Source organism: Vigna umbellata, chromosome 4, assembly GCF_029865625.1.
Source record: "Vigna umbellata cultivar VRB3 chromosome 4, Vumbellata_1.0, whole genome shotgun sequence".
In the NCBI taxonomy this organism is placed as follows: Eukaryota; Viridiplantae; Streptophyta; class Magnoliopsida; order Fabales; family Fabaceae; genus Vigna; species Vigna umbellata.
Window position 1 is genome coordinate 3,085,675 of NC_142168.1, and position 23,089 is coordinate 3,108,763.

General features: G+C 41.8%; 1 protein-coding gene across 1 annotated transcript; it reads left to right on the plus strand.

Annotated features, from left to right (window-relative positions):
* Window positions 1–1,448: 1,448 nt before the first annotated feature.
* Window positions 1,449–16,203, plus strand: LOC148198993 (uncharacterized). Its single transcript, XM_088111970.1, has 4 exons — window positions 1,449–3,376; window positions 3,440–3,732; window positions 15,239–15,516; window positions 15,667–16,203. The coding sequence occupies exons 1-4, from the start codon at window positions 1,449–1,451 to the stop codon at window positions 16,201–16,203; spliced, it is 3,036 nt and encodes a 1,011-aa protein (XP_087968096.1).
* The last annotated feature ends 6,886 nt before the right edge of the window (window positions 16,204–23,089 follow it).

Genomic DNA, 23,089 nt, shown 5'->3' on the forward strand with positions numbered 1-23,089 from the left:
TAGAGGTAAGGGGAGCTAGTTCTACTTTTGATTTTACTGTGTGGAGTGAATGCATGATAAAATTTGTAGTGGTTTGTGGTGGAAGCATGAACTTGGTTCTAGCTAAACTTGAAATGCATGTATGGAAGTGTGTGTTATGTGTATTTGGTGATTGATGTCTATAAACTGTTTGGAATGACTTAGAATGATGGAATTGTGTATGTTGGAACTGTTTTAGCGTGAAAATTCTGTGGTAGTGCTGTTAGAAAGGAAATAAAGTGTCTTTAGGGTCAATTTTAGGCCATTTTAGAGGAAGTGAGGTAGGGATTTTGAGTAAATGAAGGCTGCAGTGTTCCTGGACTGTTTGGGCAGCCTAGACAAGTCCATTGTGACTTGTTAGAAACATAAGAGTGGTCGGAAACATGTTCCAAGTAGTAGAATCAAATTTGGGTCCCTAAGTTGTTGAAGTTCGTGTTTTGGAGCTGAAAGTGAACTTTAATCACTTAAAAATGGTAGTAGGAATGCTTAGAATCAGTTGGACAAGTTTAATTAAGTCTAAAACGAGAATTAAGAGTCTAAGAAGTTGAGAAAAGTGGTTAGAAATGGTCAAAGGGAGGTTCTGTTACCATTCTGCATAATTTTGCATAATTCTGCAGAATGCGTAAACTGACCGTTCGTCCATGTCGGATTTGAACGCTCGGTCATGCCATGTGCTGAGTGACGTTCGGTCAAATGTTGGTTTGATTAGCGTTCGTCCTTGTCTGGGCAATGGCTTTGCAAAGCAGTAGAGGCCACCACGAGTGCATAACCCGCCATAGCTCGGTAATCATTCTGGTCCGGACGAGTCGGTCTATAAAGTAACAAGTCGGGGTTTAATGTAACAAGTCTTGTGATGTTAGTTTACGATGTATGAGTGACTTTTGCATATCATGTTGGATTGTATAACATGCTTTTTATATCTAGCTCACCCTTGCATTGTTTGTGTTGTGTGTTGTTTGGGTATGTTTCTTTGGCGATGATCATCCACTTGGATGGGAGCAGATGGCGAGGAGAATACTTTGGAAGCAGCTCTTGATGAAGACGGCAGTGCTGCAGCCTAGATTAGCTAGTCTTATTTCATAATTCTTAATGTTTGGAATAACTCGTGTGTATTTTAAGTTTTAAATTCTCTGTGATTTTCATGGAGAAATTCTAAATACTCTTGTTGTCAATTCCGCACTATTCTAAGGATGACTGTAATCCTTAAATTACTCTTGACTGCTTTCTTATATTATGTATGATGACGTCTTTATTATATATGCATGATGTATATTTTTGGGATGTTACATTAATGGTATCAGAGCAGTTCCTTCCTTAGAAACCTGTAGGTTGTGAGTGTGCTTTGTTTGTGATTGCGTACTCTAACCTCGTATAGGAAGTTGTATTAGTTTGAGTCAAGCTAATGGTCTTTCTCTCTATGTGGACAGAAGATGGCACCCACGTCTCCTCATCGTTCTCCTCCGCGAGTCGATCAACTTGACTCTAATCAGATGCTGAATGCGGTACTCCAAACGTTGCAACAGCAGAATGCTGCGTTGGTTCAACAGAATACCTTTGCATTACAAAATCTTGAAGCCGCAAGGATATCGGCAGAGAACGCAAGAGTGTCTTCCGAGAACACTCAGAGGGAGTTCATGGAAATGATGACTAATGCTAGGACTCCTCCAAGTGTTTCTTCCGTTGTTATTCCTGCGCAAGAGTGGAGCTTGGAGAGCTTTCTGCAACATCGCCCAGCAAGATTTACTGGCAAGTGCAACCCTGATGAAGCTGATCACTGGTTTGGGGATATGGAGAGGATATTCGAAGCCAAGGGATGTCCTGATGAGAAGAAGCTAGCCTACACCCAATACTTGCTGACAGGTGAAGCTGGACATTGGTGGAACAGTGTGAAGACGATCTTGGAGAGGAACGGGACTGCTATCACTTGGGAGTTGTTCAGAACTAAATTCTACACTGAATACTTCCCAGACAGTGTCAGGTTTGCTAAGGAGATAGAGTTTCTTGAGTTGGCTCAGGGCAACAAATCAGTATCGAAGTATGCAGATAGTTTTAAACACCTGCTTCGCTTCTACACCATGTCAATAAATGAAGAATGGCAGTGTCGAAAGTTTGAGAATGGCTTGAGAAAGGATATAAAGTTACTAGTGAAGGGATTGCGCATTAGAGAATTCTCTGCTTTGGTAGAGATGGCCCGTGATATGGAAAAGACTAAGGGAGAACCAGAAGGGCCTCAGAAACAACAGAGCCAACCACTTAGGGTTGGTGGACCTGCGATATCCCGGGGAGGCTCCATTTCTAGAAGGACCCCTTTCTCTAGACCTTCTTCCTCCAGATCCAGGGGTTCTTCCTCTCGGTCATCGGGGCAATCCAGTTTTGCCAGTTCCGTTAGATGCTTCAGGTGTGGTGGACCACACTTCCAGAATTCCTGCCCTCAGTTAGAAGGGTATAGGAGGTGTAATATCTGCCGGCAAGAAGGACACTATGCCAAAGACTGTCTTACTACTAGGAGGGTAGGACCACAGCCAAGCCAGGCTGGCAGATCTATTCAGAGGGGTGGGCATAGACCTCAGGCAGCAGGGAGAGTCTATGCGTTGACCGGAACTAAGGCAGCCAGCGCAGGTAATTTAATTGTCAGCAGTTGTTTGTTATTTGGAGCTTCGTGTGTGACGCTGTTTGATTCGGGGGCGACACATTCGTTTGTGTCTAAAGCTTGTGTGGAGAGGCTTGGTTTAGTTGTCAGAGAGCTTCCGTGTGATCTGGTGGTGTCTACACCAGCAGCTGGGTTAGGCAGGACATCTAATGTGTGCTCTAGGTGTCCTATTGAGGTAGAGGGCCGCAGGTTCAGAGTGAACCTTATTTGCTTACCTCTACAGGAGTTAGAGGTAATTTTGGGAATGGATTGGTTAGCAGCCAATCGTATTCTTTTAGATTGCGGTGGTAAGAAGCTAATATTTCCCGAAGAAGATGAAGACATGTCATTATCGCTCGGTGTATTGAGGAAGGACATCTTCGAGGGTGCCAGCTGTTTCCTAATCATGTTCCATAAGGACGGGACTCCTAGTTTAAATTCTTCAGCGCTTGTGAACCAGAGTGTAGACCTTCTGGTTGTGAATGATTTCATGGATGTTTTCCCTGAAGAAGTTCCTGGTTTACCTCCTCCGCGAGAAGTAGAGTTCTCTATTGATCTGGTCTCAGGAGCAGGACCAGTATCCATAGCCCCTTATCGGATGGCTCCAGCTGAGCTGGTTGAGTTGAAGAAGCAGATTGAAGAGTTATTAGAGAAAAAGTTTATCCGGCCGAGTGCTTCGCCGTGGGGTGCGCCAGTATTACTAGTAAAGAAGAAGGATGGTAGCTCGAGGTTGTGCGTTAACTATCGACAGCTGAATAAGTTGACGATCAAGAACAAGTATCCCTTGCCAAGGATTGATGATCTAATGGATCAATTACACGGGGCTACGGTATTCTCCAAGATTGATTTGAGGTCGGGTTACCATCAAATTTTGGTGAAAGACGATGATGTGCAGAAGACAGCATTCAGATCCAGGTATGGCCACTATGAGTATGTGGTAATGCCTTTTGGTGTGACTAATGCTCCAGCCATATTCATGGACTATATGAATCGAATTTTCAGACCCTTCTTGGACAAGTTCGTGGTGGTGTTTATAGATGACATACTTGTTGTCAACACCCAATTTCGTCCGGATGGACTAATAGGTTTGCTGTATTTTATTTTCATCATGAGTGTAAAATAAAAAATAAAAAAATGAAAAATAATGAATAATAAAATAAAACAAAATAATAAAATAAAAAAAAAAGAACAGAGCGTTCGGCCTTTTGCTGTGCGACCAAGCCGTTCGTCCTCTTCTCTGAGCGACCGTTCGTCTTCTACTCTGCACAACCGTTCGTCCGCTACTCTGAGCGACCATTCGTCCTCCACCATGCGTAACTGATGGACAAATTTATGATCACCAAAATATGATGTCACAAACTTGTTTCACAATCGGCAAGTATGACCGAATCGTTCAAGTAATAAACTTGGTAAGACCAAGTATCGTTCTCCCAAAGGACTCACGGCCTAGTTTAGTTGTGTGGTTTGTTGATTAGCTAAGACTTAAGAACAAAATAATTGAAGTTTAATATGCAAAACAGAAAGTAAACATGTATGCATGAAGTTTTGATCAATGGCAAAAGCAAAAGACAAATACCTTCAATGAAATATATGGATGAATATGTTGTTGGGGGTCAATTTCATCTTATCCACTCTCATATATTTTAGGAATTCAACATTCAAATCATCATTGTTAATGCCACTCTCTAAAGTACCTTTCTAGAAGGCTTCTCCCTAATCACGAGTTCATACAATTCCTAGCATTCCTAATGATCAGTTCATAAGTGCAGGAGCTTAACGACAACCAACATAATATTGGGAGAAATTCCCCGGATCTAGACTTCCCCGTACGTTCCCGTATCGACAAAACCAATAATCATGCATCGAATGAGTTAAACAATGCAAGCATTAAGCAAAGAGGAAAAACCCTAACTAATGATGAAAGAAAGCATAAGTCTTAATTAAAAGATGTAAAAACAGATTCCATATATGAGAGCTTCAAAAGATTACATTGATTCCCCAACAAACATACAAGGTTTAGTTCACCATATTCATGGTGAACCTAGATGAACAATGAAAGAATGAAAGAATAAACCCTAAAAAGGTGAAGAGGTAGCCTGAGCATCCAAGATCCTCCTTCAAAGGGATGGAAGAGAGAGTGTTTGCCTCGTTTCTGCCAAAGATACAAACCCTAGGACGTCCTAAAGCTTATATACTATTCTAAAATTACAAAGAATCTAAGCCCAAGCCCATAAGTGTGCCGCTCAGCGGTAAAGTACCGCTCAGCGTTGAGTGCGCGTCTCTTTTCTTCCCCTCAGCGGCCATTTTGCCCCTCAGCGGACCTCCCGTGACCTCTTGAGTGCCGCTCAGCGGTAAAATGCCGCTGAGCGGTGCCTTCGGCTTCTCCTTTTGCACTCTTTGAATCCTTTTCTGATTCCATCTCTCTCATTCTTCACTTCTTTCACTAAATTCACCTTAAAACCTGCACAAAAACACTGAAATCAAGCATAAACCTGTCCAGCTCTCTTATTTCTAAAAATATGGATAAAAATATGATTTCAAGCTAGTTTCTAAGTATAAAGGTTGCTTTTAGTATCAATTTTAAGCATGAAAATAACAGTTTTTCAATTGTTATCACAACCCCAAACTTAGAACTTTGCTTGTCCTCAAGCAAACAAAATGTAACTCAATCTCCAACTAATTCATATGATGGTTCACTCATTCAAAAATCCTCTTTTTCAAGATAAGTAACAACTTCACTCAAACTTATGACCAAGAGTTCATTCAAGATGTGCACATGCTTTAGTGTTCACAAAGTCATTTAAATTCCAACAAATGTTATTTTTCATGAATGATCAATCAATTAAGCATGGATGTTCATGTGCTTATGGAATATTTCCTCACTAGATAAAGTGTTTCACTCAACACACAAGTGTATAAGAGGTAAAGTGTTTCACTCATTCACTCTACTATCACAATGTCACATGAATCAACTTTGCCTTTCATTTTACCACAATCAAAAGCATTCACAAGCATGCATCATCACAAGGACTTTTCAATGGCTTATAATGTGGCTGGGCTGACAAGAAAATTGGTTTTTCTGGATCACAAAATCCTTGAGTTAAGAGAATCATAATAACACAATCATCTTATTCATTCCCAACTTTCTTTTGCCTTTGCATTTGCATTGAGCTTTGCTTCTTTTTCTTTTCTTTTCTTTTTCTTTTTCTTTGCATATTCTTACTTTTTTAGCTCTTAGCTCAATGCTTTTCCTTTTTCATGTTTTCCCAACAACCCCAAACTTGAACATTTAACAATACCACACAAGATCTTTTACTTAACTCAAGGTAAAGATTTTTCAATCAAAGGTTTCAGTGTATGTTCAAGGCTAAGGGTTCAAAGGATAGAACACAAAGTGTTCTCTTTTAGTGGGCTAACTTTATGAACTTGGCCAATAAAAAGGGTTTCAACAAACGGCCTTGATCACATGATGCAAAACAAGCAATTGATTCAATCATATAAAACCTGGGCAAAGTCATTCATGCTTTCAAAGTAATAGCATTCAACAATAACAACTCTGGAGCTCAAAACCTCACATATAAGCTCATTCACATTTGACATACACATCCTGCTTAATTTCACAATCACAATCATGATATCCTGCATTTGTTCACAAAGCTTGTGAATCACCTGTATAAGCATTTTATGTGCACATCTATCTCAACATCAATCACTCAATAAGCATCATCAAGCATTTCTTATCACACAATCACAGTTAATAGCAAACCATCATAAGAAACCAGGTGTTCAATAGAGTACATCAACCCTAATCTAAAAACAAAAACAAATAAGTTCAGAAAACTTAAACCAACAAAAGCATAAGCATATGATAGCATTCATCAGTAAATGCTATCTCAGCTCCTCATCAGTCTGAGTTGTCCTCTGTATCTTCCTCTTCCTCCTCATCTTCATCATCATCAAATGCATCCTCCTCCTCAGCTTCATCTTCTTCCATATCTCTAGCTGAAGCTTCAGCTGCTCCAGCTCCTCCTCCATGTACTGGTTCTTCTGGCCAAGCTACTACATTATGGAATTCATCCATAGTCCACCTGTGGGCTGGAGGTGTATCATACATCCCCACTATCATCTCAGCAGTGGCCACCTGTCCTCTGTGAATGGACTGCAACTGAGCACCTATAAGAGACATATACATGTCCCTCATCTGGAATGGTTCTGCTTCATGTGTATCAGCAGATGTCTGGCTCTGTGCTAGCCCTCTCTCTCTACGAGCTTGGCGTGGTGGAACTGGCTGAGCTACATCCTCACCTCCACAGTACTGTCTGTAATAGGCCTCATCAATAGCTTTTCTTGGCCTCTCAAATGGTGGAACAGAAGTGTCCACCCCAGCTAGCTTGCAAAGGTGAGTGATCAAAGAAGGATGTCCTAGTGGTGCTTTGTTGTTTGAGGTGTTAGCACATACACTAATTTCATCAGCTATCACCTGCCCAATATTAACATTCAAGTTTCTGATAGCACAATAGATGAATAGTGCCCTGCTGAGAGTAATATCTGACACATGTGAACATGGCTGAATGTTGGCATGAGAAAACGCCATCCAATACTTTGCAAGAGGAGTCAAATCTGTCCTCCTAATGTTAACCACTGAGCCAGATCTATTTCTTTGGAAGTGTCCTCCAGGTATACACAGCACTCTCTCCACATCCTCAAAATCAGCACCTTCCTCCATGCAAAGAGCAAACTGGCATTGCTCACCAGCCCACACAGTATCCAGGAAGTTGTTGATAGAATCAGGATCATACCTGATAGCATGGCCTCTGACATAGCCCAAATAATTCTCAGCTGGATAATCACCAATCTTCTTTGCATTGGTGTAGAATTCCTTTACCACAGCTATGTTGGCAGGTGCAGGATATGTAGCTAGCTTTCCCCAATCATTCCCTAACACTTGCTCTCCAAATTGAGGAGCAAAGTTAGGTATCATTCCAACCTTTCTCTCCATCAGAAGTCTCCTGTCCTGAACCACCCTAAAGTGCTTCTCATGTTTCCTAGAGAGGAACCTGCTAGAGTGGGGTTGCTCTGGTTCCTTTTCCTTTCTCTTGGTTGCCATGGTTTTCAATCTTTTTCCTAATGAGGATGCCATTCCTACATTCAAAACACAAACAAAACCACAGAACATGATGTTAATCATTAATAAAACACAGAACACAACTCCTTTCGAAGCTAAACCACCGCTGAGGGCCAGAATTTCCCCTCAGCGCCACCAGTGCCATATTCCACCACGCAAAAATTCAGAAAAACCAAATCTGGCAGAGTGCCGCTCAGCGGCAGTTTACCCCTCAGCGGTAACTCTGCAGATTTTTGAAAAACCTGTTTTAAAGCTGTCCTAACTCCACCCAAATGCAATTTTCAGTTTTCCAGTTCATAATCATGCAGTTTAATCGGTTCAAACATCAAATATATCATCAAATCATGCATAGAAATCAAAAACCCCTAAATATTCATGCTTTGACAATCACATTCAACTTCAAGAACCCTAGAATGAACAAAATGCATTTTACTTACTTGGGTGGAGATACTAGATGCAATGAGAATGCTTCCAAGCTAGAATGCTCTCTTCCAACCCCAAACTTTGATGGCACACTAGTGAAAAAGTGAGTGGAAGAGATATTTTCTTAATAGGGAAGAGTGAAAAGATGTGGAAAACCTTGGAGAAAGTATGTGGAAGTGTTTATGCAGAGAAAAGCCTGAAAGTATAAGACTTTGCGCAGTTTAGGGTTTAAAAATACCCTAATGGGCTCGGGTCCCGCTACGGGGAACTAAGGCCCAATCTGCGAGAGTACCGCTCAGCGGCAAAATACCGCTCAGCGGCACTTTCATGATGTGCTCCTCTCCTTCTTTTCTTAACCTACGTGCCTTCCCTACATGCCCCTCATAGGTTCCCTGCAATTCAATGTTAAAAATGCTTATGCAAACCCTAACTAAAATAAACAAACAGAAATATTCAATCAACTGGGTTGCCTCCCAGGTAGCGCTTGTTTAACGTCACGAGCCTGACCCAAAATCCACCAACACCCATCAGTAGGTGTTTCAAACTTACCAACACCCATCAGTAGGTGCAAAATTCTCTCACCAACACCTATCAGTAGGTGTTACAAACTTAGTATCCTTCAGTAGATACTTAACCACCTAGCATCCTTCAGTAGATGCTGTATCCAACAAAATATTTACAAAATAATGTCCACAGATTAAAAGTTACAGAACCAAAATCAAAATCAAAAGTTTTTAAATCCACTGGGTTGCCTCCCAGCAAGCGCTCTTTTAACGTCATTAGCTTGACCCATTAAAGCTCAAGTTCCTTCTTCTTTTTCTTCTTTCTACTGAACTTCTTCAGAAATTTGATCAAACCAGGAACCTGTTGCAGTGTCTCAATCATAGGAACTTTAATCTCCAATTTCTTGAAGATTTCCATAAAGCACTTAAATTTCTTTTCCTTCCTATGATTCTTCTTTAGATGAGGATGGGATTTTTCATATGATTCCTTCTTCTTTCCTCTCATCTTCTTTTTCTTATGCTTCCTCTCCCCAAATTTTCTCTTTTTCTTTTCTCTTATTTTTTTCTTCCCTTCTCTTTTTCTTCTCAACTTCTTTATTTTCACACAAATTTTCTTCCTCTCTTCTCTCTCAACCACTTCTTTTTCTTTTTCATCATCTTTATCTTTCTCACTCAACTCTTGTTTTTCTTCTCTCTCTATCTGATGGAAGAATGAATTGGCGGATTCGGATGGAGGAACAAATCAACCAAGCTCACCTATGACTTGGACCATAGAAGCACCCAGCAATGGAAGAGGTGCTTTGGCAATGCAGCGGAATGGGTTGAAGATGATTGGAGGAACAGAAAAGTGTGGAAGTCACTCTGAAGAGGTGTTCGGTGGTTGGATTGGAGAAGATATAATGACTCGGTGATGAAGATAAGGTTGGAATGAAACAATGGTTCAGTGAAGGAGAAACTGAAATGAGGGAAGTGTTTTAGGTGTTGAAATGTGATGCGGATGGGTGGAGATATGCTAGTAATGGAGCCTAGCTAGGGAGAGAGGCTAGAGGAAACTCTCAAGCTCTCTCTCGGTGACCTTCAATAAGAAGAACTTTCTGGACAGCAGAAAACAATTCTTCATTCAAATCAAAGGTGGGTTACAACCAATGGAGCAATGTATTTAAAGGAGAAACCAAGCTCCTGGTTCACATCTACAACGTTAACTATGATGCAAGGGCCAGCTGTGCAAGTGGAAGGAAAACGTGAGTGGCTACGTGGCCTATCAAACAAGAAACTGGTGAAGAAACGTGAGTGGCAACTGGCGCAAACCCTCATCTGCTGAGCACTAGGCTTTCTTCAACTTCAACCAAGCTGCTGGTTGGAATGTGACTCATGTGGGCTTCCAAAGCAGCTTACTATGGATCCAATTGAAGATTCCAACATTCCTCTAAGTGAAGATTTGGCTTGCTTCTTCATTCTTGATGTTTCCTTGCTTCTTGATTTATCAAGTTTCTTGGCTAGTTGATCCATGATCTCCTAGCTTTATTAGACCCTACAAAACACATACAAACATATTAAAGAGAATCCTACTAAGACTTAGAGAAAGAAAATTAAGAATGAGTCTTTAACAATCCATCTTCACTTCCCTTTCTTAGCCTTAGCTTAAGTTGATACTCCTTTGAATGGAATGCCCTTAAATGGGTTTCCATCACTATCTTTTCCTCATCTCTCTCTATTTTTTTCTCTGCAAAAATCTTGTCACTTTCAGTGACAATGGCTTGACCTTCCTCCTTAAGGTTAACTTCAGTATTAACCTTAACATTCAATTTTTGACTAATAAAACGAAGGTGCATCTCCATCCTTTTACATGATTCTTCAATGCTTTTCTGAGTAGAGTTGGAATTTTTCAAAAATTGTTGAAGGGTGTCATCCAAATTTACTGATGGAGAGGGTTGTTGCTGCCATTGTTGTGGTGGCGGCCTATCAAATTCTTCGGCAGCTTGAGTGGTTTTGTGATGACAATCAGGTATCTGTATATACTGTTGAACTGCCTCCTCCAACGTTATCCTTCTTCCCGATAGAGAGGGTTTTTGCTGCCTTTGTTGTGGTGGTAGATTCTTAAATTGTTCGACAGCTTGCCAAAATTGATCATTATCCATGCTTGAGTGAGATCCCACCAGTGATTGAAATTACCTTAGTAGAATTGAGTGCCTATTAAATTCTTGTTCGAATTGCATCCTGCAAACATTAGGCACAAAACTCTAAAAAATATTTGTTAGCACAAAAAGATATAAGAGAATATATATATTCAGAAGATAAAAGATTCAGAAGATAAAAGATTCAGAAGATAAAATAAAATAAGATAGAATAAAATAAAATCAAATCAAATCTAATCTAATCAAATAAAATAAAATCAAATCTAATCTAATCAAATAAGATAAAATAAAAACAGAAAAATAAAAACAGAAATTCAAAATCAAAGTCAAAGATAATCAATAATCACACAAATTAACCAGTTAAACCACGAGTCCCCGGCAACGGCGCCAAAAACTTGATGGACAAATTTATGATCACCAAAATATGATGTCACAAACTTGTTTCACAATCGGCAAGTATGACCGAATCGTTCAAGTAATAAACTTGGTAAGACCAAGTATCGTTCTCCCAAAGGACTCACGGCCTAGTTTAGTTGTGTGGTTTGTTGATTAGCTAAGACTTAAGAACAAAATAATTGAAGTTTAATATGCAAAACAGAAAGTAAACATGTATGCATGAAGTTTTGATCAATGGCAAAAGCAAAAGACAAATACCTTCAATGAAATATATGGATGAATATGTTGTTGGGGGTCAATTTCATCTTATCCACTCTCATATATTTTAGGAATTCAACATTCAAATCATCATTGTTAATGCCACTCTCTAAAGTACCTTTCTAGAAGGCTTCTCCCTAATCACGAGTTCATACAATTCCTAGCATTCCTAATGATCAGTTCATAAGTGCAAGAGCTTAACGACAACCAACATAATATTGGGAGAAATTCCCCGGATCTAGACTTCCCCGTACGTTCCCGTATCGACAAAACCAATAATCATGCATCGAATGAGTTAAACAATGCAAGCATTAAGCAAAGAGGAAAAACCCTAACTTATGATGAAAGAAAGCATAAGTCTTAATTAAAAGATGTAAAAACAGATTCCATATATGAGAGCTTCAAAAGATTACATTGATTCCCTAACAAACATACAAGGTTTAGTTCACCATATTCATGGTGAACCTAGATGAACAATGAAAGAATGAAAGAATAAACCCTAAAAAGGTGAAGAGGTAGCCTGAGCATCCAAGATCCTCCTTCAAAGGGATGGAAGAGAGAGTGTTTGCCTCGTTTCTGCCAAAGATACAAACCCTAGGACGTCCTAAAGCTTATATACTATTCTAAAATTACAAAGAATCTAAGCCCAAGCCCATAAGTGTGCCGCTCAGCGGTAAAGTACCGCTCAGCGGTGAGTGCGCGTCTCTTTTCTTCCCCTCAGCGGCCATTTTGCCCCTCAGCGGACCTCCCGTGACCTCTTGAGTTCCGCTCAGCGGTAAAATGCCGCTGAGCGGTGCCTTCGGCTTCTCCTTTTGCACTCTTTGATTCCTTTTCTGATTCCATCTCTCTCATTCTTCACTTCTTTCACTAAATTCACCTTAAAACCTGCACAAAAACACTGAAATCAAGCATAAACCTGTCCAGCTCTCTTATTTATGAAAATATGGATAAAAATATGATTTCAAGCTAGTTTCTAAGTATAAAGGTTGCTTTTAGTATCAATTTTAAGCATGAAAATAACAGTTTTTCAACTGTTATCAGTAACCGTTCGTTGTTGACCAATATCAAGACGCTCGTCCTTTACTGGTCTCACGTGTCCACACTTTCAGCATCACGGACGTTCGACCTCAATTGCGTTCGGTCGCTCGGCCTCAAACCAATCGACCCCAAAGACGTTCGGTCGCTCGTCCTAAATTGTTCAGCTATTTGGTCTGTGGTTGAACGTTCGGTCTATTTGTTAGTGAACGTTCGGTCATGTTTACTTGCTATTGGACGTTCGGTCTTAATGTGGTTGAACGTTCGGTCTTGATGTTGTAGAACGTTCGGTCTTGATGTTGTAGAACGTTCGGTTTTAATGTGTTTATTGTTGAACGTTCGTTAACGTTCGGTCCTGTTTTAGCATTCGCCCAAACAGTAATAATTTTTTTAGATGGTCGTTCGTCATTCTATCGTTCGTCCTTACCCCATTTTCCTCTTCTACCGCTCGTCCAGGTCACTCCGCCGTATACCGTTCGTCCTGAACGCTCGTCCTGACCGATCGTCCTGATCACTCTCTCGTGTCTCCCCTCCGGCCCCAGTAATGATTCCCACAATCTGCCAACGGTCCACTTCTACCTTCTCCCACTTCACCAACCATCCAATTATGCTTCCAACTATTCCACCAACCCAATAATTTCTGCATCCTCCAATCGCAGCTACCGACACTCCTCATCCTCCAATCATAGCTACCGACACTCTCATCTCTTACTGTGCTGAAGCCTACATAATTCACACGAGGAAAGGGAGGGGGAAGAGGGCCGAGGGGCATTGGCTCCCTCTGAGCCCCTCACCCGTTACCATCTCCATCTTCATCTCATTCTTCATCCTCACAGCCATCACAACACCTCATCACCACAGCCTTGGGGGGCACTGGCTCCTCTCAGCCGTAACCACAGCAAACCATTTCCTTTTCACTCCCAACTCCACGGCCAAACACCAAACCAGGATTCACCACACATACTCCTATCCCATTCACTCCACAGAATCATCTCCGCATCACACAACACTCAATCCTCCTCCATTCTCTGTCAACAGGGCCAACACCCATCATCATTTTATCCAGACCTCACGCCCACCACACATCCTTCAATCATCATCATTTTATCCAGACCTCTGGCTGAGACAGTGGCGCGTGTGCGTGACGGGGTGGAGATACCTCCGTTGGCTACTTTGGAAGAAGACTCTAGGTCTCTGTTTTGAGTTGAGATTGTGGAACGAAGGAGACCCCAAGGAATGTTGGCTGAAGAATGGAAAGGCCTTGGGCCTCTTCTTTTTTATTTCTTTCCGACCCAACTCTCTCTAATAAATAAAAAAAAATAATGATACTAAAACATTTTCCTCCTTCACGCACCCCCTGTTTTCTCATCCGCGCACCCCCGCATCCATTCCCTGGACTCAGACCCATCCAAACCCTTAAACAAAAAAAAATAACTTTATCTGCACCCACGGTTTCATGTTTCACACCCCATTTTTTGGGCTTAAGCCCATTATGTGCAAACAAAATAAAAAAGAAAAAAAGAAAAAGGAAAGGGGAATTGGATCTGACACACGTTTCAGGATGCCCTTCTGTTTTCATTTTTACACCCCTGACAGACAAAGGAGCTTCAAATCTACTCTCTGCACTCCGGGTTTTTATCTCTGCACCCCCTATTCTTGTTGGTTTGTTTCTCTCGCTTTGTTCTTAAATTTTTATTTCTTTATGTAGCCCTTTGTGTTATAACTCCACTCTTGTATATTGCATCTTATATTTTGTTGGGTTTGTTCATAAAAAATATAAACAAAAAATAAAATAAAACAAACAAAGCCGTGTGAGTGCTCGTGCGATCGTACGCATCAGCCTAGTGCTCATTACGCAAACAATAAGAGAAAAAAGCCATGTGAGTGCTCGTGCGATCGTACGCATCAGCCTAGTGCTCATTACGCAAAAATTTAAATATTACATCAAAAAATACCAAAAAAATATAAAATCTTCAAAAACCAAAAACATCCACATTTTCAAACAACAAACAATCTTTCTGGCCAGAACTACATGATCCTTGATTCTCCATCAAAAGTGGAGATACGTAGGAGCAAGGCTAGTCCTTGTCAGGTTCATTTCCCCAAAAATCCAAATTTATCCATAATCAATCAAACAAATCTTTCAAACAATTTTCAAACAAATTTTCAAGCAGTTTTCTACAAGAACTACGTAACCCTGATTTCTCATTCTGAATGAGAATACGTAGGAGCAAGGTCAATCTTTGTCGGGCACAAAAAACTAAAAAATATTTTGTTTCTTTAGAATTTTTATTTTAGGCGATAGTTAAACATTTTGAAAACCACATCACATTCGCATATTTAGTTCAAGGTACTGCCCTAGGGCAGGCGTTGTAGGGTGCTAATACCTTCCCTACACGTAACCGACTCCCGAATTTAGAATCTCATTTTCGCAGACTATGCCTTATCATTTTATGGTTTTTCCGTAGTTTTCCAGAATAAACTATGGTGGCGACTCCCAAAAAATCTTTTTTTCAAACCCCTGCGTTTTCTTTTTCGGATCGTCGTCCCGTCGCGATTCTGGTTGCGACACTTGTCTATTCTAAAACGCGGGAAGAACATGAAGATCACCTTAGGGCAGTGCTTGAAGTGCTGAGAGAAAGAAGATTGTATGCCAAGCTATCCAAGTGTGAGTTTTGGATGGAAGAGGTTCCTTTTCTTGGGCATGTGATTTCAGCTGGAGGAATTGCTGTCGATCCCGCTAAGGTGCAAGCAGTACTTCAGTGGGAGAGACCTAAGACTGTTACAGAAATCAGGAGCTTTGTGGGTCTAGCGGGCTACTATCGTCGTTTTATTGAGAGCTTTTCCCGGATTGTGGCGCCGTTAACAAAACTGACTAGGAAGGATCAACCTTTTGTTTGGACAGACTGTTGTGAGACTAGCTTCCAAGAGCTAAAGAACAGATTGACTAGTGCACCAGTTTTGGTTATCCCTGACACAGATAAACCTTTTGAGGTTTTTTGTGATGCCTCTCATCAGGGATTAGGGTGCGTACTGATGCAGGAGAAGAAGGTAGTGGCATATGCATCAAGACAACTCAAGGTTCATGAGAAGAATTATCCCACTCATGACTTGGAGTTGGCAGCTGTGGTATTTGCTTTGAAGATATGGAGACACTATCTGTATGGCGCGCAATTTCAAGTGTTCAGTGATCATAAGAGCCTGAAATACCTTTTTGATCAGAAGGAGCTTAATATGAGGCAAAGGCGATGGATGGAGTTTCTTAAAGATTTTGAATTTGATCTCCTTTATCACCCTGGGAAGGCTAATGTGGTGGCAGATGCATTGAGCAGGAAGTCAATGCATATTTCAGCCTTAATGGTCAGAGAGTTAGAGTTGGTAGAAAGCTTCAGAGATTTGAGGTTGCAGGTAGAATTTGAAGCTGACAGCATCAGATGCAGTAATTTGGTGGTGTCCAATGACTTGTTGAAGCGTGTTAAAGAAGAGCAGTCGAAGGATGTTGAGCTCCAAACGTCATCCAGTTTGATTGGGACTGAGCAGAAAAAGGATTTTGCCTTGGGGGCTGATGGTATCTTAAGGTTCAAAGGCAGAGTCTGTATCCCTAGCAATTCAGAAATGAAGAGGTTAATCCTTGAGGAAGGTCATAAAAGCCGTTTTAGCATGCATTCCTGGCATGACTAAAATGTATCAAGACCTCAAGGAGTCTTTTTGGTGGTCCGGTATGAAAAGAGATGTAGCTCAGTTTGTTGTCTCTTGTTTAACTTGTCAGAAAGCTAAAATAGAGCATCAGAGACCAGGAGGTTTGTTGCAGCCATTGGAAATTCCAGAATGGAAATGGGATAGCATCGCTATGGACTTTGTTACCCATTTGCCACGCACTGTTCGAAGACATGATGCAATATGGGTAATAGTGGACCGATTGACCAAGAGTGCCCACTTCTTGGCGATCGATTTGAGGATGTCTATGGCGAAGTTGGCACAACTGTATGTTAAGGAAATAGTGAGGTTACATGGGGTACCTTCGAGTATTGTATCAGATAGAGACCCAAGGTTCACATCCAGGTTTTGGCAAACTCTTCAGAGTGAGATGGGAAGCAGACTTCAGATGAGCTCGGCTTATCATCCCCAAACGGATGGACAGTCTAAGCGGGCAATCCAATCGCTTGAAGATTTGTTGCGGACTTGCATTTTGGATCACCTAGGGGTATGGGATGAGATATTGCCACTAGTTGAGTTCACTTACAACAATAGCTATCAAACTAGTATCGGCATGGCACCGTTTGAAGCGTTGTATGGGAGGCGCTGTAGAACACCTCTTTGTTGGTTTCAGGATGGAGAAGCAGTTTTGACGGGACCAGAAATAGTTCAGCAGACTACAGAGAAGGTGAAGCTTATACAAGAAAAGATGCGGGCGTCTCAGAATAGATAGAAGTCCTATGCTGATCGGAGGCTCAAGCCGTTAGAATTTGCAGTTGGGGATCATGTGTTCCTACGAGTGACTCCTACTACCGGTGTAGGAAGAGCCATTCGTGCTAGGAAACTATCTCCTACATATCTTGGTCCTTACCAAATTCTACGACGTGTAGGACCCGTAGCTTATGAGATAACCATGCCACCTCGGTTGGCAAACTTGCATCCAGTGTTCCATGTATCTCAACTCAGAAAATACATGTCTGATCCTTCTCATGTGCTTGAAGTTGACGATGTGCAAGTCAGAGAAGATTTGTCAATTGAAGTGCAACCAATAAAGATTGAGGAGAGTCAAAACAAACAACTTAGAGGAAGAACTGTCAGACTTGTCAAAGTTATCTGGAACAGTGGAACGGGCGACTCTACCTGGGAGTTAGAGGACGAGATTGTCAGAGCGGCTGCAGCGGATGGGTTAGCGTGGAACAACAAACCAAGAGGGGGGGTGAATTGGTTCTTACTAAAAACGTGTGCCTTAAAAATTTCTACTCAATTAAACTTGGTTTAATACCTCTTTTGGTCCCTAGAAAGGGAGCCAATGTTCAATGTGGTCCCACCTTTTTTTAGAAGTTCAATGTGATCCCATCTTTTGTAAAAATTGTGCAATCAAGTCCTTTTTGGAAACGGCGTGAAGTTTTTAACGGAGCAGCTGACAGGGTGGACTGAAGTTAGCTACGTGGCTTTGTGTGGGTAATACGTGGCAGAGAGAGGGTGATACGTGGCTGTGAGAGGGTAAATCAGAAATTAGGGTTTGAGTTGCAGAGAAATTGGGATTTATTGTCGCCTTCTTCATTCGTCAGACCTTCCTTCGTACAATTCAGTTCGCGGAACACTTCATCCACAGGAATCCGCTCCAGATCCACTGCCTCGTTCTTGATATCTTCGAGACCTCCCATGTTGTTGTCGTTGTTGTTATGTTAACGAGAGAAACAAGATGGTTGCTTGAGAAAGAAAGTGTCACAGATGGGTATATATGCACAAAGAAATGCACAGATGCCTTCACCTCAATATGTAGACTTCTTTCCTCGAAGAAAATTTGATGAGAAGCTGCTCGGCAATTTGAACATCATGCTGCATTCTATCAAATCTCTCGCTAATGATGCAGAACAGAAGCAGTTTAGAGATCCACACGTGAAACCAGGTTTCCATGTTTCCATATCATGCTAGAGCTTCTCAAACCAGCAATTACAATATACATACACATATACATAAATGCCATAGACATGTTCTTTATCAATGATCACGTACATCAGTCACTTAACGTAGTCGATTGAAGGTAAATATTACACAATCCTTCAGAAGAAACACGACAATAAATCCCAATTTCTCTGCAACTCAAACCCTAATTTTCTGATTTACCCTCTCACAGCCACGTATCACCCTCTCACTGCCACGTATTACCCACACAAAGCCACGTAGCTAACTTCAGTCTACCCTGTCAGCTGCTCCGTTAAACACTTAACGCCGTTTCCAAAAAGGACTTGATTGCACACTTTTTACAAAAGATGGGATCACATTGAACTTCTAAAAAAAGGTGGGACCACATTGAACATTGGCCCCCTTTCTAGGGACCAAAAGAGGTATTAAACCATTAAACTTACTTAGCAATTAATAATAACAATAAAATAGAGTAAGGTTGAGAGAAATTTGCACAGATGATTTTATCCTGGTTCGGATCTTACCAATCCTACGTCCAGTCGCTTATCTCAAACCAAGATAAACAATTCACTAATCACAAAACAATTACAAACTACAATCACAAAGATACAATTTGTAAAAGTTTAGAAAACACCTCTCTTGATGCCACAAGAGATGAAACAACACCTCCTTTGAATCTTCACAAAGGATGAAACACTTCCTCCGAATACTTCACGAAGGATGAACACCTCTTCCAAACACTTCCTTAGACACACCAAGGATGAACCAGCTATTCCTCTATCACCGTAGCAGTATTTCACCAACTCTACAGACAGAGTTTCCTTAGCTGAGCAAGAGCACACAATTCTCAAGAGTTTCTGAGTATTTGAGCACAAGGGAAGAGTTTTTCTAGCTCTCTAGATGTTGATCTTGAGAGGAAATGAGAGTCTATTTATAGACTCATCCAAAGGCTCTTCCATTTTTCGTTTTCAGCCTTTCTGACTGTGTTAATCGATTGTTCTAAGTTGTTAATCGATTAACACACCAACGGATAGTCCAACGGCTCTAAAAACGGCTAGTTTTTCAAACGGGCACTTTGTTAATCGATTAACAGCCCTTGTTAATCGATTAACACTAATCGATTAGGACCCCTTGCTAATCGATTAACACTGAACTGCTGTGCTTCTCCATTCGTCTCTGGAACAATCGATTAACAGCCCTTGTTAATCGATTAACGTTAATCGATTAACACCCCTTGTTAATCGATTAACACTGCAATGTTTTTACACTTAGTTTATTTTTACATCACTTTTGAATACATACATAAAACCACTAAATTTCCTATGTTTTATACAATTATTACAAAAGGTTACAAGTCTTCAAAGATCATTCTTCATGAGTCTTGGTTGTTCTTGACTTGATTTGGACATCATCAAAACTTCATCTTCATCATTTTGCTAACAGAGATGAGAGAAACCTACCCACACTTGTTCTGATAAAGCCTAATTTTCGAGGACGAAAATTTTTGTTGTTGGGGAGAATGTAAAGACCGCACGTCCCACTTTCTTTTGAAAGTGGGAGGGGCGGCTACCTAACAGAGAAGTGGTGGGGAAGGGAGGCACGTTCCTGGAAGTGGAAGGGGGCAGGGACCGTTGAGTGCCCCCACAGATCACCACCAGGCTTTCCAGTGTGCTTTGTCCTCACTCGCACACTTTCTGGGAAAACTTCCCAGAAGGTCACCAATCCCAGAATTACTCCAGGCTAAGCACGCTTAACCATGGAGTTCTTATGAGTCAGGCTACCGAAAAGTAAATGCATTTTGGTGATATGAGTAGTCAAATCAATTCCTTTAAGCTATCCTTCAACTGTATAGTCCCATACCTATACAGTCTCCAAATCCCTCTCATTCTGGTGTATGTTCGATTCATCCATGTACCCCTTCCACCCGAAGCTGCCAGGAGCCGCTCCTTGTCTGTGCCCCCTGCACCATGCTTCTTGCACCGGCGTCACTCCCCGCCCTCGTCTCCGTGCCCGGGTGTCACATGCCCACCAGCTTCTGCTCTGGTTCGTCCTCGAACCACACCGTACTGGGAGAGGCTAGGCTCTGATACCATCTGTAACGTCCCGGCAACTCGCAGGGACCGTTGACTGCCCCCACAGATCACCACCAGGCTTTCCAGTGTGCTTTGTCCTCACTCGCACACTTTCTGGGAAAACTTCCCAGAAGGTCACCAATCCCAGAATTACTCCAGGCTAAGCACGCTTAACCATGGAGTTCTTATGAGTCAGGCTACCGAAAAGTAAATGCATTTTGGTGATATGAGTAGTCAAATCAATTCCTTTAAGCTATCCTTCAACTGTATAGTCCCATACCTATACAGTCTCCAAATCCCTCTCATTCCGGTGTATGTTCGATTCATCCATGTACCCCTTCCACCCGAAGCTGCCAGGAGCCGCTCCTTGTCTGTGCCCCCTGCACCATGCTTCTTGCACCGGCGTCACTCCCCGCCCTCGTCTCCGTGCCCGGGTGTCACATGCCCACCAGCTTCCGCTCTGGTTCGTCCTCGAACCACACCGTACTGGGAGAGGCTAGGCTCTGATACCATCTGTAACGTCCCGGCAACTCGCAGGGACCGTTGACTGCCCCCACAGATCACCACCAGGCTTTCCAGTGTGCTTTGTCCTCGCTCGCACACTTTCTGGGAAAACTTCCTAGAAGGTCACCAATCCCAGAATTACTCCAGGCTAAGCACGCTTAACCATGGAGTTCTTATGAGTCAGGCTACCGAAAAGTAAATGCATTTTGGTGATATGAGTAGTCAAATCAATTCCTTTAAGCTATCCTTCAACTGTATAGTCCCATACCTATACAGTCTCCAAATCCCTCTCATTCCGGTGTATGTTCGATTCATCCATGTACCCCTTCCACCCGAAGCTGCCAGGAGCCGCTCCTTGTCTGTGCCCCCTGCACCATGCTTCTTGCACCGGCTGTCACTCCCCGCCCTCGTCTCCGTGCCCGGGTGTCACAGGGGGCGCTTCAAGTGGCAACAGCAGCTGGTGGATGGTGGGGTCTTCCCACTTTGAAAGTGCTCCAGCCACCAAAGACACCATCATCTCCTTTGTTGGTGGGCATAGCACTGAGGAGTGGCTATGGGGAGCACCATTTCTTCCTTCTTAAAGGTAGAAATCGTGGATTGAAGGGGTTGGATGCTGCATCTGGAGAAGGGAGAGGCTTGCTGCAATTTCGGGAAAAGAAGAAATTGGAGTTTTGCTGCAAAAATCTGAAGAGTGAGAGGAGAGCTCTGGAATTTCAAGGAGACCTTGGGAGAGAGATTCAAGATTCAAGGAGGTCTTCAAGAGGTAAGGGGAGCTAGATCCTTTTTTCTGGATTTTATGAACCATGTATGTGTGTACTGAAATCTATAATATAGTGTCGTTGATGAACAAATTTCGTACTTAGAGTGACTTTGTTGTGTATGAATCTGTATGAGTGATGGTAGAATATTGTTGTTGAAGCAAATCTGGGAAGAAGGGGATGAAAATGGGGTTTCTGGTTTCTCTCCGGAAAATCTGGTGCGATTCTGCAGAATTCTGCAGATCGCGCGTTCGTCCAATTTGGTGAGCCAAATTGGACGTTCGTCCAAATGGCTCGACCAATTAGTGGTCGGCCAAAATAGCATGAGCGTTCGGTTTTGTGTTAACGAGCGTTCGTTCGTTTGCAGTGATATATTAGACGTTCGTCCCAACTGTATACAGGAATTAGTAATTTTAGGCGTTCGTCCCTAAATTGATATTTACGTGATCTTGAGCGTTCGGTATTTGGTAATAGAAATTGCAGTCGTTCGTCCTTAACGGATTCTTAAGTTTAATCTTGATCGTTCGACCTTAAGTTGATACTATTAAGTCTGGATCTCTAAACGTTCGGTTTCGGTGTATTAGTCAGCGTTCGGCCTTGGTTAATTGTGATTGTGAGCGTTCGGCCGTTAGTTGGTATTCTTAGGATTGGATTTTGACCGTTCAGTCATAGTTTAATTCTCATTGTGAGCGTTCGGTTTTGGTTTAATTCTGATTGTGAGCGTTCGGTCTTTCCTTGATTCTAATTGTGAGCGTTCGGTCTTGGCTTGATAGTTTTAAGTTTTGGAATTTTGAGCGTTCGGTCTTATTCTGTTGAACGTTCGGTTTTGATAAGGTATTCTCGCTTCTGAGCGTTCGATTTTAATTTGGATTCCTTAGTTTGGATCATAAGCGTTCGTTCATGGATATTTGTGATTGTGAGCGTTCGGCCATAATTGGATATTATAATTTGAAATCTTTAACGATCGGCCTTATAATATTAGTGAGTTTGAGCGATCGTTCTTAACATTGTATTTTCGGATAGCAATGTTGAGCGTTCGGCCTTGAGTAGTATTCTTAGGTTCCAAGCGTTGCGCGTTCGTCCAAGTGTTGAATTTAGTATTGGTGTTCGATGGTTTAGCGTTCGGCCTGATAGTGTAGGATTTGATAACGTTCGTCCAACAGCGTTCGGCCTGGTGATTGATAACGAACGTACGTCCAAATAGTGTTCGGCCTAGTGGTTGGAAGGTAGTGTTCGTTCAGTAACGTTCGTCCACTGTGCTCGGTGAACAGTGCTCGTCCAAATAGTATTCTGCAAATGTTGGATTTTAAATTCATTTTCTCTTGAATTGAATTACGTGCAAGGTTTGGAAAATATATACTGTGAAGTGATTTATGTGAATGTATGAGGTGTGTTGGATTTACTGTGATAAAATGGATATCTGGTGATTCGGGAGTAACAATATGATTCAGGGACGTAATTCCATGATCCTCATGAGAGGATACATGGTGGTGGACGTAATTCCATGATCCTCAAGGAGAGGATATATGGTGGTGATTTGGGGTGTACAGAATGATTTCATGGTAGCTCATTCTTGAGGGTTTTCCTGACGCTCCAATGGTCTTTCAT

What these genes read in the sequence shown, in the direction of transcription:
- LOC148198993 (XM_088111970.1), top strand. Translation starts at nt 1,449, where the DNA reads ATGGCACCCACGTCTCCTCATCGTTCTCCTCCGCGAGTCGATCAACTT. An exon ending in AAGAAGGATGGTAGCTCGAG is followed by an intron (nt 3,377 to 3,439) that starts GTTGTGCGTTAA and finishes TCCCTTGCCAAG; the next exon opens with GATTGATGATCTAATGGATC. An exon ending in TCGTCCGGATGGACTAATAG is followed by an intron (nt 3,733 to 15,238) that starts GTTTGCTGTATT and finishes ATGTGATTTCAG; the next exon opens with CTGGAGGAATTGCTGTCGAT.